We start from the raw sequence: 17820 nt of genomic DNA on the forward strand, positions 1-17820 counted from the left end.
CCATCTCAGTGCAGATTGAGGGTATCAGAAAGATCGGTAGTCGTGCGAGTTCTCTTGTGACTGCGAGTATACGAGATGTTTTTACTCTTCGGGGGTTTGAGGAATGTTGTTGGATTAACGAGAGGTGCAAAGTGGGAGATAAACGCAATTTCTTATCTTTCCTCAAGTCGTCTGCGAGTTTTCAAACGGGCGTTTGGATTGGACACGCAGGTGTTTCCAGTCACTCAGTGGTGTAATCTCTGTTTCACTTAGAGACTGACACATATTTAATATTGCACATTTGTTAGTAATTATGCTCACTTTATTATGTTTAGGAGGCGTCCCTCTTATATTAATTAACAAAATACTCTATAAGAGAGATCATCGTGTAGACACCATGACAAATCTGCAAAAGATATGCCTCCTAAATGTTAGCAAACACGTTTAATTCTTTAATAAATGTTTGCTGTGGCATTTTAGAGAAGCAAGATTAGCGCCAACCCGCACAGCACCTCATATAAAGTGTGACAAATTGATATTTTTATATAGCTTAATCTGTTTACTATGATGTTTATGTGAGGAATTATTACAAACTAATTAAAGAAATCACTTTGATATAATTAGTCAGATTTCAGGAAGCTCATTAGTAGTAATTTGCATGAAAAATAAGCCCTGTAGTGGTGCTTAGACCCAGCTATTCGATCTGTGTTTTATCTGGTTACACATCAACCCCCATTGTTTGTTGTTTGAGGCGGTCTTGAAGTGGCCCACAATATTTTTCAGTCGTTGCCCCGAGAAGCGGCGGGGTATCTTTTAACAAATTCCTCCCCTTAAGCAAGTCAACCTGTATGTGGAAGCAGACACACGCCTCTGTGTACATAAGGCAGGAGGAGTGAGAGGCAAAACACTGTCTATTTATCTGTCAGGTTCCTGACAAAGAACTGAGCTGACAAGGAAGGGTTTCCCTCCGCAGAGCAGGGGGGCTTTGTTCACCGTACTTACATGCCCAGTCTATGCCCAGAGACTCATGTTATTTGCAAATCACATTCTTTGAAAACTCACAAACGGGGCGAGACATGCCACGCTACGGGTTTGTCAGCTGCCTTCACAACAGCTAGCTATATCGCTAACAGTGCGCGCTTCGGTAAGGAAGCAGCTTTCTCTTAGCATTTGCCGTGCTGTCACTTTTTCCAACACATGCGATGTGTGTCTTCATGCTTGGGGTCTCTCCTCCCTCAGAGGGTTGCCATCTTCCCTTTGGACTGACAAATAAAACGCCCACACTCCCGCTGAAAATAAAAAAGACGAGGAGGGGGGAGAAAAAAAAAAAGAAGACACTCCTGGAATTACATCATTCTCTGCTGGAGCAAATCTTGCAGAAATGATGCACATTTCACATTATAGGATAAAAGTAAGGCTTTAAAATCGACTAAAAAAGTCAGCTTTTCTCCCTCTCAGGATACCCTTGTCTTTTGCAGAGGGGCTGGTTACAAAAACAGGACCTGTTTATTCTCTATACCCTTTTCCCACCATGGACGAAATCCTTCCCTAAACATCCGGACAGAGGAGCACTTGTGTGGCGCTGATGTCACAGACCTACCTGGCCTCCCTCTCACAAAAGCTAAGGTATCATTAGCTAGGCCCACACAATGGCCATTCAACCAAGCCACTGCGCTCCTCAGGACTTGGGAACAATGTTATTTTTTGTCTCAGAATTATAAAGACAGAGTTTTGCAGGAAACCTGACAGACAAAACCCTTTAGAGGTAAATGCTCCAGGCGGCTTTTGGGTTTAATCTTTTCCCATTAGCATTTTGCCCCCCCCTCCCTCCACCCCCTCCCTCTTGCTCTCACACAAAGACCATATTTACAGGGTCAAAAGTAAAGGCTGTGACTCTCTGGAGACTGCTTTTTTTTTGTGTAGATCTTTGCCATGTATTGACAACACTTTCTGCTTTTATATTTAATCCCTGCTAATGTGTCTTAAACGGGCGGCTGAATAGCAGAAACATTGTTTGTGCTGCGTTTGTATCCACCAGACATGTTTGTTCACTCTTAAACAAATATAAAAATCACAAGCATATTAAGAATTATTAACCCACAATGCACTGCTGTATATAATACAACAGCACTGTCAACAATGCCATGCTAAGGGTTCATATGTGCTACCTTTGTGTGTGTGTTGGGGTATATGTGTGCTTACGTGTATGCGTGTGCACACATTCACTTACGCTTGTGTGTGTGCACGTGTGTGTGTGTGTATGTGTGTGTGACTCCATGTGTGTGATTCATTCCAGGGCAGTTTTAGTCCTTATAAAATATTCATTTTGGTTGTGCAGGGCCCTGTAATTGCCATCTCTCACCCTGAATTATTTATACCTCGCACAGACTGACAAAGCTTTGCCATACGGCCCCAGATGAATCAGAAAGCAGCCATCTCTGCTGCCAACAGCACTGGGCTTTCACACAAATATGGCAGCCACGTCTCTCTGCCTGGCCTCTCTTAATTTGACATTTTCTTTTTCCCCCTGCCTTTGTCCTAGGTGCACAGAAAGGTTACCTGTTAGCTTTAAGCACCGACCCGCTCTCTGTCTCTCTGTCTCTATCCCCCCTGCCTACATGACAGTCCACAGTGGGTGTTTTTTTTTCTTCTGAGGACGCGTTAATGTGGCTGCGATGTCAAAGTGGCTGCCTCATGTTTTATGATGACTGACCAGTCCTGACAGCCACTTTAGATGTATGTATTATACATTAGTAATAATATGATGTAGAAATACGCTCGTACATTCGAGCATGCGTGGCAAATCCACTGACTCACCGACCTATATGCAACACACACACACTTACAGATCATACACACGCATGCAAATAAGCCCCCTCTGGCCTGCAGTATCCAGCGTGGCTGTCGGTAAACGGTCAAAGCCCCCCCACTGGCCTCGCCGGCGCAGCTGCGTTCCTCCGCGTTCCCGCCTGGGTCTGATCACGGCGCTGTATGGCTCTCATTGTAGAGCCGACGTCCAACACCCTTAAATACTACTATTCACTCAAGCCAGCTACTCCAACATATGCTTATCTTCCATCTCACTGGAGCAGGGAGGTGCTGACTGGTATTTCCTCAAGGCCCCGAGCTCCAACGCTTTGACCAGTAATCAAAACTCCACATTTCTCCTCCTCCCGCGCAGAAATAACCTGGAGATACCTCCGCGCCGTCCAGCTGGCGAGCCGACTCCTGCTTTGTTGATGATTATTTGTGAAAAGTCAGCAACCTCATGGCTGTCGTAGCCATTATGAGTAATCATCATCACACTTCTTTAAGGCTGCCGGTGATAATTCAATAGTATGTATGAGTTCCAGTTTGGGTGTAGACGATGTTAGCTCTGTTGCGGCAACCACTGTTTGATTCGCTTTTTACAAGAGAGCCTCGCAAGACACAACAACGCAGAATTATTTATGTTTGGCGTCTTATTATATTGTGTTCAAAGTCGTGCTGGAGAAAAGGGCGAATTCGGAGTAAAACAAAGAACAGCGTGCAACAGTACACAGCCTCAGCAGTATCCTGATGCGAGGGGATGGGAGAGGCAGAGGGAGAGGGAGAGAGAGAGAGAGAGAGCTCGGGGCTAAACATGCAGTATGTGGCGGGGCTGGAGCTAAAAGCTGCATAAAGCACACAGCCTTAGTCCGCTGTTAGCAAGTGATGGATAGTTAGCAGGAGCTCCGAGTCTTCGTCTAATCTGTTACAGTAAACCTGTGCCAAAGCCTGAAGGGAATCAGCGAGGGGGCCTGCTAGGAGTGGGTTTGACGTGAAACCATTTGTGAAGACGAGCGATTCTCTTAAGTAAGAAACTAACAGTGTCCAGAGAGAGAGAGAGAAGGTGAGGAGAATGAGTGAGGGAGAAGGAGGAAGAGATACCATAATGAGTCCTGTAGCCATGGAGTAAATGAAGAGGGATTGACAGAGTGAGGGATCCTCAAGTGAAATAATGTCAATGCCACTCTGCCCATTAGAGAGAAAGGGGGGTTTGGTGGAGGAGAGGGTAAAGAGGGATGAATGGAGGGACACGGCTACATGTGAGGGTGCAGAGGAAGCACATAAATTATTTGTGACACCCGCGCACACACACACACCGCTGACAAAAATATGAAATATGAAACAACAGAATGAACTGACAATAGCAGCTGGAAAAATAAAGAAATGAAACAAAAAAAAAAGGGCCTTGGAAATACCCAATAAATTCTGCGAGACGTTGTCGTCGATGTCGAACAATAATAATCACAGTGACATCTGCCTCCGCCGCTCTCGGAGGAGATGGGCAGAAGATGAGAGTGGAAGGGGTTAATCTCCCAAACCCAATAAGGTTGTATAGCGAGGCACTTGTTCCCTGATAAAGAAGTGATAGGATCTGTGGGTCCGGTCCCTCGGCGCTTGTACAGGGGTAGAGCAAATATTGTTAATGTGCTGTGGTTTACTTCGGCTAAGGCGAGAAAAACAGCTCCGCTTGACGAGAGAAGACAGCGGCCAACCAGGATAGGACGGAAAGAGCTACGCGGCGCGGCGCGGCCTCCCGGGGACTTACCCGCCGTATGTATCTGAGGCCGCTCGGTTGCATAAATAAGTGTTGGGGAAAGATTAAGATCTATAAGTGTCTCTATTTCTCGTTTTACCTGCTCCGCCTTGTCACAACAGGGATCTGAATGCAGTTCAGTGGAGTGCCTAATAACTGGAGCAGTAGGTAGGGAAGGCAGGAGGCTTGACATTAAGACCCCGGCGTTTTGGAAATCCGATACGCTATTGACCCGTGTACTACTATCTCAGCGTAGAGATCTGGTGTCAGCAGATTGTAGTCTGGTGTTGGGAGCCGTTTCTTACAGGGCTCCTGTAACAGGGGCCCATTGAGTCTGGGAGGCAGCTGGGGCCTGATGGGCTGGAGCTGGGTGGTGATCGATACTCAGCGCCCCGCAACGGATGACCTCACTGTCATGGCTGCCGGCTGTGGACACTGCATGCTAGTCATTAGTGCCGGGGCACCAATCAGGAGCTTAGAGTTGTCAATACCTGACTCTTCCAGATACTGTGGCCATCTGTCAGTGTATTGTGTAACAAATACATGGAGGCTCTTTTGCACAATAAGAACAAGGTGTACTACTGAAGAAGAAAACATGCTCTCATGTTAAGAAAACAGCAGGTGAAGTAATATCAAATAGCTCAGCTGAACTTTAAGTTTTTTTCCAGGCGTTAAAAATAATCAAATGTATAAAAAAATTAATGAAATTGACATGAGAGTCGGCCTCCACGTTCCTGTCGATGCAGCCTTCTTAATAATACAGCATTATCCTTATTTGCCCTCCTCACTCAAATCAAAGGGATGGACATTTATGCATGAGTGACATCAACCCCGCAATTAAGTTGGCCATTTAAATGAGAGAAGGCCTTCCTCACCTCGCCTGTTTGTTTTTTTCCCCTCTCTCTTCCCTCTTTTTTCCCTATTCCCCTCACTGTTTGATGATGGGAGAGGGTGAGCTCGAATTAGGGCGCTGGGTCTTCCTTTGAGTGTCAGCCTAAAATGATCAGAGTAAAGATAAGAGGGTCTAGCAGCCCTCAAATCAGTCAAAGTGCCAAAGTCGGCCTTTTTCTCCTCAATTACCGGGTCTGTGAAGCCAGGGAGTGGAAGGCGCCGAGCCTGCTGCATTACTAAAGAGACAATCTATTTCCCCTTTGACCAGAGGGAGAGAAATCATTATGGCATGATTAGTAGCTTCGGCAGTGGGCGAGCATGGAGGTACTACAGGAGAGTCGTATTAATTGCCTCAGACCGAGGCATGAGCGGGATTGTTTTAACGTTGATTTGTGGACCTGTATGACGGGCTGTCGGAGATAAAAGCCGATGTCAGGTCTTAGTTATACTGGCAGACTTCGGGCAGGCGGACAGAGAGCGAGAGAGAGAGAGAGAGAGGGTTGATGTCAAAATGAGCTTCCATAGCCGCCCTGGAAGTCTTTCTCTATATGCCTGTCGATGTCTTCCTCTTTGTCTTTCTTCACACTTCATAGTTTTCCTTTACGCCTCCCACTATCCCCCCCCCCCCCTTCCCTCAGATGGACTCCACCCCACCCCTTCCCCACATGCACTCCCTTTCTCTCTCTCTCTCTCCTCCAACTGATAGCTGCCTCGGCCGATTATTTCATCCAGTGCGGTCCACTGAGAGCCTCCTCTCCCGGCTTTGGAAGAGCTTTAATTAGCCATGTTAATATCCCCTTCATTGGCCTTAATATCACTCAACACCTTCCTCCATCTCAGCGGCCACCAGGGTCCCCCTGTCCTGTCAGAACAGCTGATTATTGAGAAGGATAGCTTTAATCAAACCTAATTGCAGTTCATTCTTTCTCTCTATCCCCCTTTGCCCTCCATTGCCAACATCTAATGGCAGCGACGACTTGATATCCCATTAAAAAACAATTAAACAACCTCCTTTTGTCTCCGTGCGTGCCAAAACACCAGCACAAACTTCTGTAGATATTTAAGAAGTAAAAGAGAGAGAGAGGGGCCTTGTCTTAATTGCTCTCCTTTTCACCAAGGACCAATTTGCACCGCGCTCATGGAGAATCTTAACCAACTCAAATGTAATGGATGCTATAGCGCTGCTACGGCTGTGGACTATGAAAATTAAGCTTATCTTTTTAGCAGAGAAATTGTGCTTAATTGCCTTCATAACAGTAAACATAAAGGAGCTGCTTTATGATAGCGTGGGCTCTCCATTTCTTGTGTTTATTGTTTCTTAACTTTGGCTTCGCTGCAGTAGGAGCAGTATGTAAAAGCGTTAAAGTGTCTCAGAAAAGAGACAAGCCTAACTCTGAGAGTAATGTGTTTCTTTTATGAAGTCAATGCATTGCCTAGGAAATGTATTCTATCTCTTGCTCCGACATAAATTGTGAACCAACGGGGGTTGCATGTACACGCACGTGCACACACATACGCGCGTGTGCACTGCAGACACACACCGGCCTTACCCAATCTGTATGAGAGGCGACAGACAAATAAAAGTCGTATTTCAGGTCTGCTTTCCGCAGATGTCTGCTGCTCTACATTATGACTCTTTGGGGAAATAAAAACAGGGTCAGGGAATTAGAGTACATAATGGTCATTTTGATGATCAGCCAACAGATGCAACCCGAAAACACAGCGAACACAATCAAGCGAAATGCACTAATGACAAGTCAGGTTTTTTATGGCCTCGCCACACACCGACAGGCAATCAGCATTCTGGCATGGGTTAAAACGTCTTTTATTGATGTCCGAGCCAAAGCTCCTTGGATGTGGAGTGAAAATATTTTCTCACCTCTCCTCTCCCTCCCAGGCCCTCGGTGAAGCACAAGGTACAGGAGTCTATCGAAGAACGCTTCTAAATGACCGGTGCATGTGTTAATGCGGCCGGGGTTAGAAGGGTCATTTCAGACTCTGATTTATGGCCTGGCCGGGATCCCACTGGGCGAGCGAGAAGTCTTAAGTGTTGTGAAAGCGTCCTCGCAGGCCACACAAGCCACTGTATTTAGCTGAATGAAATGGCCGTGCAATCTATGGTGCAATCTATGGTAATCCGATGAGCCGCTGCGATTCTGTGAGCCAAGGTGGTATTACAATGGAAACCACAATATTGCATATAGTAATGCTCGTGCAATGTGATGAAAAATAAATAGCGCGGCGCAGTATGTATAATGAGTCGGAGAAGGCAAAGGCACAATCAGTCATGATTCTGTGGGGAGAATTTGCAAAAAAACAACAAGTCAATTTCATTGTTTACTCTGTGTTTGTGTAGACTTTACACAATAGGCTACATGTGAGACAATCTTTCTCACCGGCCTCGTTGTTAATCTCCCTCTTTTTTTGCTTCATCGATAAATTCAGCGAGACCACGAGCGAAAGCCGGAGACGGGAAGCGTCTCACAAACTAACCAAGCCCAGATCTCACTCAGACGTGACATTTGTTCAGAGACGATTAGCCAGGTTGTAATTTGTGGCATAATTGCCTCACCCACCCACAAGTGCATGGGTGTGTGTATGCTTGCGTGTCTGCGTGTGTGTGTGTGGCATACGGTGGTCCCAGGAGTGTCCGCCTAATTGCCTGACAGGACTATAAGTTTTGTGGCGCGCTCTCACCTTGTTAGGTCCTTTATCCCTGATGCTCTTCAAACAAGACCTGGTCACAGGTGGGCCTCATTTGCTTCCCTATTGAACAGGAGAACTTTAATTGCACAGGGGGTGTCCTGGGATTAAAGAGGTGGGTGGAATATCAAGTGACTTCCTGTATGTTAGTGGCAGATGGGTGTTGGGAAAGACCTGTGAACTCAGGTGAGCGGATGAGATGACAAAGAGACTGGTGCTGATGTATAAATACGGCGACTTCTTAAACTGAAATCGAGCAACATCAGGTTTGTTTCTGACTGAGTGCATGAACGGATCAGACGTGGGAGTGTTTAATATTTCCCTTTATGTCATTTAGCTTCAAAGCTATAATTTGTCTTCTGTTTTGTGCTCTCTTTCAGATTCTTCCTAAAGTTCTTTCTCAAGTGCAATCAGAACTGTCTGAAGAATGCAGGGAATCCACGAGACATGCGCAGATTCCAGGTGACTGAAACTCTACTTTACACATATGCTCTGTCTATTTCTGTCTCCCTCTCTTTTTGCACACAACACAGGTGCTGCAAAAGCACAACGGCGCTACACTAAGTCACATCGACAGGCTCTCACATATGAATACGATTCTATTACTGGCACTGAAGGAGGCAAAAAAACCTGAGGAAAGAGAGAGAGAGGGATTCTGTGTCCTGTGCGCTCTGGACAGAATATTTATTAGGGAATAGCATCTGACACAAATAAGGATATAGGATTTAAGAGTGCCATCAATTGTGTTTCCTGACAGCTTTCTGAGCCTCAGCGCAGAGGGGAGGACGATCCAACCACATGTAACAACAGTGTTAACTCAGGATCTGTCTGGCAGCGGAAACGCATACTTTCTTAAACACACATATGCGCAGGCACGCACACACACACACATATGGATGCATTCCCATAAATGCTAGGAGCGCATATATTTGCTTTCTCTGATTCTTACCCACATATGCATATACTTAAACTCACACATATGCAGCTCTCTCTATAGCCAATGAAAACCACCTTAAGCCATCTGAAAACCATCATTACTGCGGGCTGACAAAGCGCTGCGATTTACACTAAAAGGACATGACCGTCGAGCACTTTTTACTGCTTCTTTAACCCTCTCACTCCTAATGTGTCAGCTGCTTGAGCCTTGAAATTATTGACACCCCCACCCCCCCCCAGCTGATCCATTTGTCCAACCATCCATCCGTCCTACTCCGACACGCTCACCACAAGCAGGTCAAGGTGAGAGAGTGAGAGTTTAGTGTGATTTGTCCTATCAGAGACACACAAGCGCGCGCGTACAAGCCAGCATCCTGCAGGAGGGAGCCCAGACATGAAACAGACAAGACAGGGTGTCCCCTCCTGATGACACCACCATCAGACCTCCCCTGCCTCCTCAAATCTTCCCTCAGGGTGAATGTGGACTGATGCATGACAGCCACCAAGGGCTTTCACCTCTCACTCCTGTGTGCCAAAGGAAATGCAAGTTGCAGCAACATTACAAGTCGTAAAGAGGAAGATTTAGGATATTTTTTCTTTGCTGGTGATCATCTCTTGTCTGCAGCCAACAGTTACTTTCCCTAAATAGATTTCCCAGATGCTCCACCATAGGTGTTTCTCTGGCCAAAGTTGTGTATTCTGCATGCCTTCCACTCCACTTATTACCCCCAAAAACCAGCTGGAGGCCAGAGAGGGCCCAATCCATCATCCTCAGCTTGGCCCAGCTCTGAACCTGCTCACAAGAATGGAGCTCTTTCACTTCCCCTCCTCTCCCCCTCCACCCCTTCCCAAACCAACCCGAGAGAAAAAAAAAAGCGCCCCCCTAAATTCCACTGCTACACCGAGGTCACTCACCGGCGAAGCAAACCTGAGAGGGGCTCTCTGTTTCCGGCTCAGAAACACTTTGGCCCATTCACACGCGGCTCACTGTTTGGAGATGTGGTAGCCGAAAAAACAACAACAAAAATAAGCATTATGAAATATGGAGTGTGGCCTGGAATCCGATCCTGGTAAAATGTTTGCTGAGTGATGGGATGGAGCACGGTTCAGCTGCTAATGACTCCAGTAATATTTTAAAAGGGAGGCCTTCCTCCCTCAAATAGATGGACAAGCTGATCAATAATTCTGAGCTCAGGCTGCGATGACAGTTGGTGGAGTGGGTGAACGGAAATGGTATTTTAGTGATTGAAAAGTCAATTAGCTGTACGCAAATGCAAGACAGTAAAAAGCAAAAACAAAATGGCGGGGCAGCAGGGGTAACTGTAATGCGATCTGTCCGAAGAGAAGAACCACTTCAGGAGGTTTGACAATAGGAATCAATAGCACACAGGCATGAAGCTGAACACAACAGAGTCTCTAAAGCAGTGGTTCCCAACTGGTCTCACCTCAGCACCCACCACCCCCTCCTTAATGACAAATCACTACCCTCATTTCAGAAATTTTTCAACCACTCAAGTTTCTTTAATGAAAAATGGTGCGGTTTGGACCTGAGACGGAACGAAACGTTACACACAGTGTGTCAACATCGCGAAACACAGCAGTATTATAGTCAACAGAAAGAGGCAGCGGGTGGCCGTGCATAAGAGGAAAATATTCCCTCTACAGAATTAAACTAAAAAAGTGCAACTTAAGTCCAACGACTGTCGGGCTCATCAAGTTTCGTAAATGTAACTGTAGCTGGGATTACTCAGTCAGTGGATACCAATGACTGTATATATAGACGGACGATGTGTCTCCATCTGCTCTCACTGAACGGAATTGATGCCAAAATAGCCCCATGATAGGCGCTGCCATCTTGCGCAGTAGAGATCGGCTCCACGACCCACTTTTGGGTCCTGACCCACCAGTTGAGAACCACTGTTCTAAAGCATTCATGTATCTTCTGTATCCCAGAATGACAATGACTGTTTAACTATATTTCTCTGTTCATCTGTCTGCGTACTAAATTACATGTTTCCCCTTCCATCCTGTTGCAGGTTGTCGTATCGACGACCGTCAATGTGGACGGCCATGTGTTGGCTGTCTCCGACAACATGTTCGTACACAACAATTCCAAGCATGGGCGAAGGGCTCGCAGACTCGACCCTTCAGAAGGTACGCCTCCTTATCTGGAGAATGGTAGGCACATTTTTACATCTTATAATTTGCTACGCTCATTTTTTTTTTTCTCCTTTTAGTTTCTTTCAGACATCCTCCCATTTTTACACAATCACACACCTACAGTAGCTGCTCGTAGCTTCTTAGCGACCTTCTGCTCCTCCATCACTTTCATTTTGACTTTTTTAAGTTGCTTTTTGCCTCGCTCATACCTGTTGTTGCTCTGACTGGAAGTAGTATGCGTCAGTTAGCGGATCTATCCTTTCAATATCACCAATAAGGATGATTTATACTCAGGCTATGATTTTTTTTAAAGTTATACTACTTCCAGTCTCCTCATGCACCTACGTTTGTCCTGAAAGCCGATGTGAAACATGATCAAATTGCTTAAGAATTTGGCTGTGAGGTCAATTTCCTGTCATTGGGTTCTGCAGATTTAGCTGTGAGAGCTGAAACAGGGGGAGGAAGGAGAGAGAGAGAAAGGAGGGAGGGAGGGGTTGATGGTGTGTGTGTGCGTGTGGAGGGGGTGGGGGGCGGCCTATGAGAAAAACAGAACTTACTGTTTTTCTTCCAACTGATTCCATATGATAGACTGATTGCCTGCTCAGCCAAAAGAGAGAAAAGAAGGACCACCAAACCATGGGAAATCCAAAAAGTGAAACGCACTAAACATAACCTCCTGACCCCCGTGGCCTCCGCTCGCAGATGGGAGCGCGCGCAGCTGAAAGATCGTAAGGAAGAAAAAAGAAACAGAACAGAACTGACTCAGGCCAATTGTGCAAATTGCTTATCTTCAGATTTGGAGGGCCAATTATGGCTGGGCAAACAGTTTATATACACCACTGACTAAAACAAGCTCCTCTACACATTAATGGGCATTAATGGTTCTATCACCAAAAGCAAATGTAATGTTTAATACAACAACGACTAATAAAAAAAAAAAAAAGACCAGACAATTAATATATCTCGGTGCTCTGCAGTCCTGGTGGGGGAAAAAGCTAATCTATTTGTTTTTGTCTTTATTAATGACTCCTCTACTGGAGAACAAAATCAAATAATTAAAGTCCTGCCCGGAGCACCAAAGTCATTATGTTCGCTGACGTTCTGTTTGTGTGTTTCACGTTTATGACACGATAGGTGTGGATCGCCTAGCAACCAGTTTCTTAATGAGGGGAGCAATTAAAGAGGTTGAGCCCTCGCCTCCATGTTCCCCAGCTCCCTTGGGACCCTCTGTGTGTGTGTGTGTGTGTATGTATGTATGTGTGTGCTTGTGTTCTTTACAGGTTGCCCCAACCCATCCTTTTCTTCCTCTCTTCACCACACTCTTCAAAGCAGCAGAGTGACGCCCCGTAAAGCGAGGGAGAGAAGCTATTGTCAACCGCCCAGTTGAACATGTCTTTGTCTAATAACTTTAATACACCTTCTCCCTGCTTAACCGCGTGCGCTCCCACAAGTTGAGATCTATCTTGCCTCCCCCCCCGCGCCTCCCCGCCCTCACAGGCTCGGCTCCATAACAAACTAATTTAACATGCATCAACAGCGATCGCTCGCTTTGTTCGAGTCACCTTTAAAAAACAGAGATGTGACACATAAGGAAAGGGAAAGCGGGTCATAAAATGTAATTCAAGCCATGTCCTCCATCGTGCTCTGACAACGAGCAGGCAGACAGACAGCGTGCTTTAAATTAGCAACACATTCTTCTTCTTGAGTTGAGCGGGCGAGAAGCCTCAGATATGTGAGTGAAACACAGAGGCATCCTTCTGCACTTGCACCGGCTGCCTCGCATTGATCAAGAGGTGCTGCCCCCTATTGGCGCAGACCCGGGATCGCCCGTGGATGACAGCCTGAATCTCACCATGTGACATTTTTGTTCACTTGTGTGTACTGTCACACAACAAGCATATTATGCATTCAGACACGAACGTGCTTTGTGGCTGCCTGTCACTCAAACATGTATAGATTCAGGCTCAAAGGTGCATAAACATGCTCACAAATAGCCCACTCTTTCACACACACAGCAGCATCACCCCCACTCCGACACACACACATACAGACACACACGAGCAGCACAGACACACACACACACACACGTTCCTCAGCTCAGTTCCACCATTATAGAGCCCCAGACAATATAGGAGACTCAGCATAGAGCCTGCAGCGCCTGCCTCATTTGCATGCCAAGTGGCTGTAATGCTGTTAGGGTTTATGCAATAAAGACAAGTGAATCCAGACTGCTGGGCCTAAGAGGAAGAAAGAGAGGGAGAAAAAGGAGGAAAGGGGGGAAAAAAGGAAAGGAGGAAAGGAGAAAAAGAAGGAGAGAGCATGAGAGAGAGAGGTTGAGAGTGAGCGCGAGGCAGAGGGAGAGAGAGAGAGAGAAAGCGAGGGAGGGAGAGTCAAAGGGAACAGATGGCCCAGGGAGAGGTAAAAGGTATAATCCCATCAGCTGCACTATCAACCGACCATCTGGACATCCCACAGCACAATTACAACACATTTCAGCAGGCAGAACAAAGGACGGCTTCGCGGGGCCACATCAGACCTGTTTGAGTGTCACAATACTAGAGCTGAGACCTCCTCTGCTCAGATCTCGGATCAGTTTTGACGTCCTCCACGGCTAACCCTAAGCAGAGAGGGAACAGATTAGGCTGGATCACAGATCGGCCGCCCGGGGGTCATTTTAACAGCAAAGTGGATCTCGATAGAAACAAAATCGAAAAGGCAACACTTCAAATACACAAACCCAAACAAGCCGCGACATATGAATTCAAATCAAAATTTCGCCTCCCAAAGTTTGCAAAGACTTAGTGATGCAACACTCGGAGCGGCAGGCCGGCTCTTTGCATCCTCATCCGTCCACTCCTCATGATGCCGATCATCTGCTGAGGGGGCATTGTGCGTGTCTGTCATCAGATCGCCTGCGCTGACTGTGTAATCCACTTCGCCACGGTCCCCATTCAGCACATGCTCCCCTCTCTGTCTGTGCATTGAGACATATGCAAATTTTTTAGGCAGAAGGGTGGACGGCTTAGGGCCTCAGTCGCTGCCTCTCCATGGGTCCTTCTGCGCGTGGGAGGGGGCGCTGGGATTTCCGAGGTGGTGTGTGTATGTGTGTGTGGGTGTTTGTGTGTGCCTGTCGTAGGTTTCAGGCTGCAGCTGCCCCCCAACAGTCGCCGTCACCATCAGGCCCTCTTCTCGCCTCCTCCTTCCTGCCCCCTCCCTCCCGCTCTCTCATCCCCAAAGTCAATTTGTTTACAGTAATTTTGAAGGGTGAATTATTTGCTGTAATCGTCCGCACTGATGAAGGTCAGGCCCTTAGAGGGGGCCCAGCATGCCCATGGAGGGTTGGTCCTCTTTCAGACGCTCCGCTTCGCAATTAAGGAAAGCAAATGTCACTCCTCCAGGCCTCACAAATGAAAATCTGTACGAGGTGATTAGCATGAAGTCAACAGCGCCTGTTAAAGTCAGATTCCCTGTAGTACCGATGTGTGTGTGTGCACTTTATGGGCAGCGAGAGAGAGCAAACATGACCTGAACAGACCCAACAGCAAAGCAAACAAAGGGAGATGTCTTGTCTGAGGTGATCCATACAACAATGGCCGCCTGTGATTTACTTACTGGATGGAAAGGATAATAGAGGTGCAGTGCTGAGCTTGTAGCGGAGAGAAGGAACTTGCCGGAATAGTTGCTCACATTTTGAGGAGTGGGGAAAACATGCACGATTCATAGTGTATTAAAAGATATTGATGGAAATAGATTAAATTTGATATTGCTACTTTATGGCTAGCTGTCATGCTATTTCTGTTGTAAACACGGTGTTGTGCTGAAAACCATATTAAGGTAATGCATCAAATGACAGTGAATGTGAGGCACCAGATCACTCAAATTAGATTATAATAACAACCCGGACTGTTGATGAATGGCAGAGCTCCGTCGCAGAAGTCATGCCAGATGAAAAGCATTGTAATAAACAATATGAAATGGATTGAATCGATCACGAAAAGAAAGAAAAAACACACGGCCTGAATAATTCATGAGTGCATTTCACGTTATGAAACCTGATACTCCACTCAGTGCCCGCCTGCACTGTACTGCATATGCAGAACAAAGGTAATGAAATAACATGAACCAGCAAAGCTTTAGCTTGTCATTTCCACTTTAACAGCCTGTATCCTTGACTCATTTAAGATGTGTTCAACTTTGAAATTTTACTGTACATGCCGGCTGCATGCTTAATCAATTCTGATAGCTACATTTGCCCTGACACATAATTTGCTCCATCAAATCATTTTCCTGGCGAGCCCGGCGTTTAGCCTTTGTGAAGTGGACCATTTGAAGGGTCTGCTTAACTACACCACTCCGCCGCGCTGATAAATGATTTTGATTCTCATGCCTTAAAGGACAAATCCATCATTTTTTTTCTTTCCAGGGGGCAATTTCCATGATATGTCTTTGTGAGAGCGAGAGAGAGAGAGGGAGAGACATGCAGGGTAGATCGTGGAGGTGACGCAGTGATGTGTCTGTGTGGAAAGAGACATGGGGCTCGGGTGTTGAAGCTTTAGGTGCTGAATTTGCTCTTCTCTCTTTGTGTTGGATAAGCAGCCACCCCGTGCATCAAGGCTATCAGCCCAAGTGAGGGATGGACCACCGGAGGAGCCACTGTCATCATCATAGGGGACAACTTCTTTGACGGCCTACAAGTCGTGTTCGGCACCATGCTCGTATGGAGTGAGGTATGACGGACATTTTCTCAGATGTGACTACAAACCAGTGTAAAAACTTTATTTAGAGACGGCCTGATACTGTTTTGTCATTCCTGATATCTCGGCCGATACCGAGTACCCCTCCGATACAGTGTCATAAAATAAATATGCATTGTTGGTGGAGAAAACACTGGTTGCTGACATTTTGTTTACTTTTACTAACATTAAACTCTCTGCTAGCACTGCTTTGTGATTGTTTGTTATTGTCTTATGATAATTAACCAGATACTAGTTCATTTATTGTTTATTTTCTAGTATCAGATCAGTGCATTGATTAGCGTACTGGCCAACAACGCAGTCCAAGGCTGTCTTTTATTTTGAAAAAACCTGTTAAATCTATATTTAAAGCTACTGTGAGGAGTTTTTCACCAGTTATGAAACAGACTGAAATTAATTCTGATTACTCTTTATGAGCTACAAAAGCAAACCAGACCATCAGCGACACAAGTGATTATTTCTATACAGTTATTTTTAATGGCTGAAGCGGCTGACGGGGGGTAGGTGTCAGATGAAGCGGTTAACTGCACGCTGCCTTTGTTTACATTTTTCTGTGACTGTTAAAGAAAGCAGGATGAGATTTGTTGTTTAAAAGCCACTTACGCATGTACAGGTCAAAATCAGCAAAGAGATAAGAGGTACGACTTTGTCCACAGGGGGCGCCAAAATCAACACAAACTGAAAGTTCCTCACAGGAGCTTTAAAACACATTCAACACGCACACAAATTACAGCCTACCATCTGTTTTCGCCATGTCGAGTTTGCAATCCTGCTAGCTATCCGTGCTGTAGCTAGCGGTAGCTGGCAGCCCACTCTTGCATCTTGGACCCGGAAACAGTTTAATGTGGAGGTGTGACGTCAACGCTTAACAATCGACAACTTTAGCTAGATTATAGTGCCATTGTCTGGGTAACATACCGTAATACAGTAACATACCTCTCTGCATTTTATACTGTTATATTGGTCGCACTCATATATAGGACACAGCCCACTTTTTAGATAGAAAAAAAGTTCATTTTTTAGCGCTGCAATCAATTCTGGTATTGGATCAGAGCATTGATTGGTGAACTGGCTGATACCCAATTTTAAGGCTGTCTGTTATTTTGAAAAACCTGTTAAATCTATGTTTAAAAAACAAACTTTCTAGCCAGTAGAGAGTTCATTTTGGGCTAATTTTCTCTCTTCTTTTTCCTCTGTAACACAGCTGATAACTCCTCACGCCATCCGCGTCCAGACTCCACCTCGACACATCCCGGGTGTTGTGGAAGTCACGCTGTCCTACAAGTCCAAGCAGTTCTGCAAAGGTGCCCCTGGGAGATTCGTCTATACTGGTGAGTCCAAACCTTTTCTCCCTCACTTCCTCTCGCTTTCTACAGCCTTTTCCCCCCTCCCCTCTTCCCTTCCCCTCTCCTCCCTTCCTCTGTCTGGATGGAGCCCTCAACCCCAAGTCCAGGCTGCTGATAATGAACTAACCAGGGCTCTGCTTGCTGAATGTTAAAAATGTGTGAGATCTGCACTGGCTGGGTGGAAAAAGGTGTTTTCGCGGAGGGGGCACCTATAAGTGCAACTCGATCCCCCTCTGACCTGCCATCGTACAAGGGCGCTGCCAAGCTCTGTTAAACTCAAGCTGTCGGGATAACTCACGCTGCCAGTTCTCTTTACAGCCGCCCTGTTGTGAGACGGATAATGCTTTCTGCTAATTTGCTGATTTTGTACGGCAAAATGGGGTTTCATTTTTTATGAATCAGATTAGAAAGGCAATATCCAGGTTAAGTGCACGAGCGTGTCTGAAGTTATCCTCGTGTGTGTTCAAGGAAGAATTCAGAGGAGAGAAAG

The 17820-nt window shown here is 46.0% G+C and overlaps 1 protein-coding gene across 5 annotated transcripts in view; it reads left to right on the forward strand.

Moving 5' to 3' along the window:
- LOC138588212 (transcription factor COE3) overlaps positions 1-17820 on the forward strand; it is a 66993-nt gene that overhangs the window by 30124 nt on the left and 19049 nt on the right. For 2 of the 5 annotated variants that reach the window (XM_069658157.1, XM_069658158.1), the window contains exons 7-10: positions 8515-8596; positions 11107-11248; positions 15824-15957; positions 17189-17315. In XM_069658157.1, coding sequence (XP_069514258.1) covers positions 8515-8596; positions 11107-11248; positions 15824-15957; positions 17189-17315 — 485 coding nt within the window. The remainder of the gene's footprint in view (positions 1-8514; positions 8597-11106; positions 11249-15823; positions 15958-17188; positions 17316-17820) is intronic. The other 3 variants (XM_069658159.1, XM_069658160.1, XM_069658161.1) reach the window with 3 other exon arrangements.

The sequence above is a fragment of the Semicossyphus pulcher genome, unplaced genomic scaffold, assembly GCF_022749685.1.
Source record: "Semicossyphus pulcher isolate SPU_LCO1_2020_fin unplaced genomic scaffold, fSemPul1.0.p SCAF_12, whole genome shotgun sequence".
NCBI classification, from domain to species: Eukaryota; Metazoa; Chordata; class Actinopteri; order Labriformes; family Labridae; genus Semicossyphus; species Semicossyphus pulcher.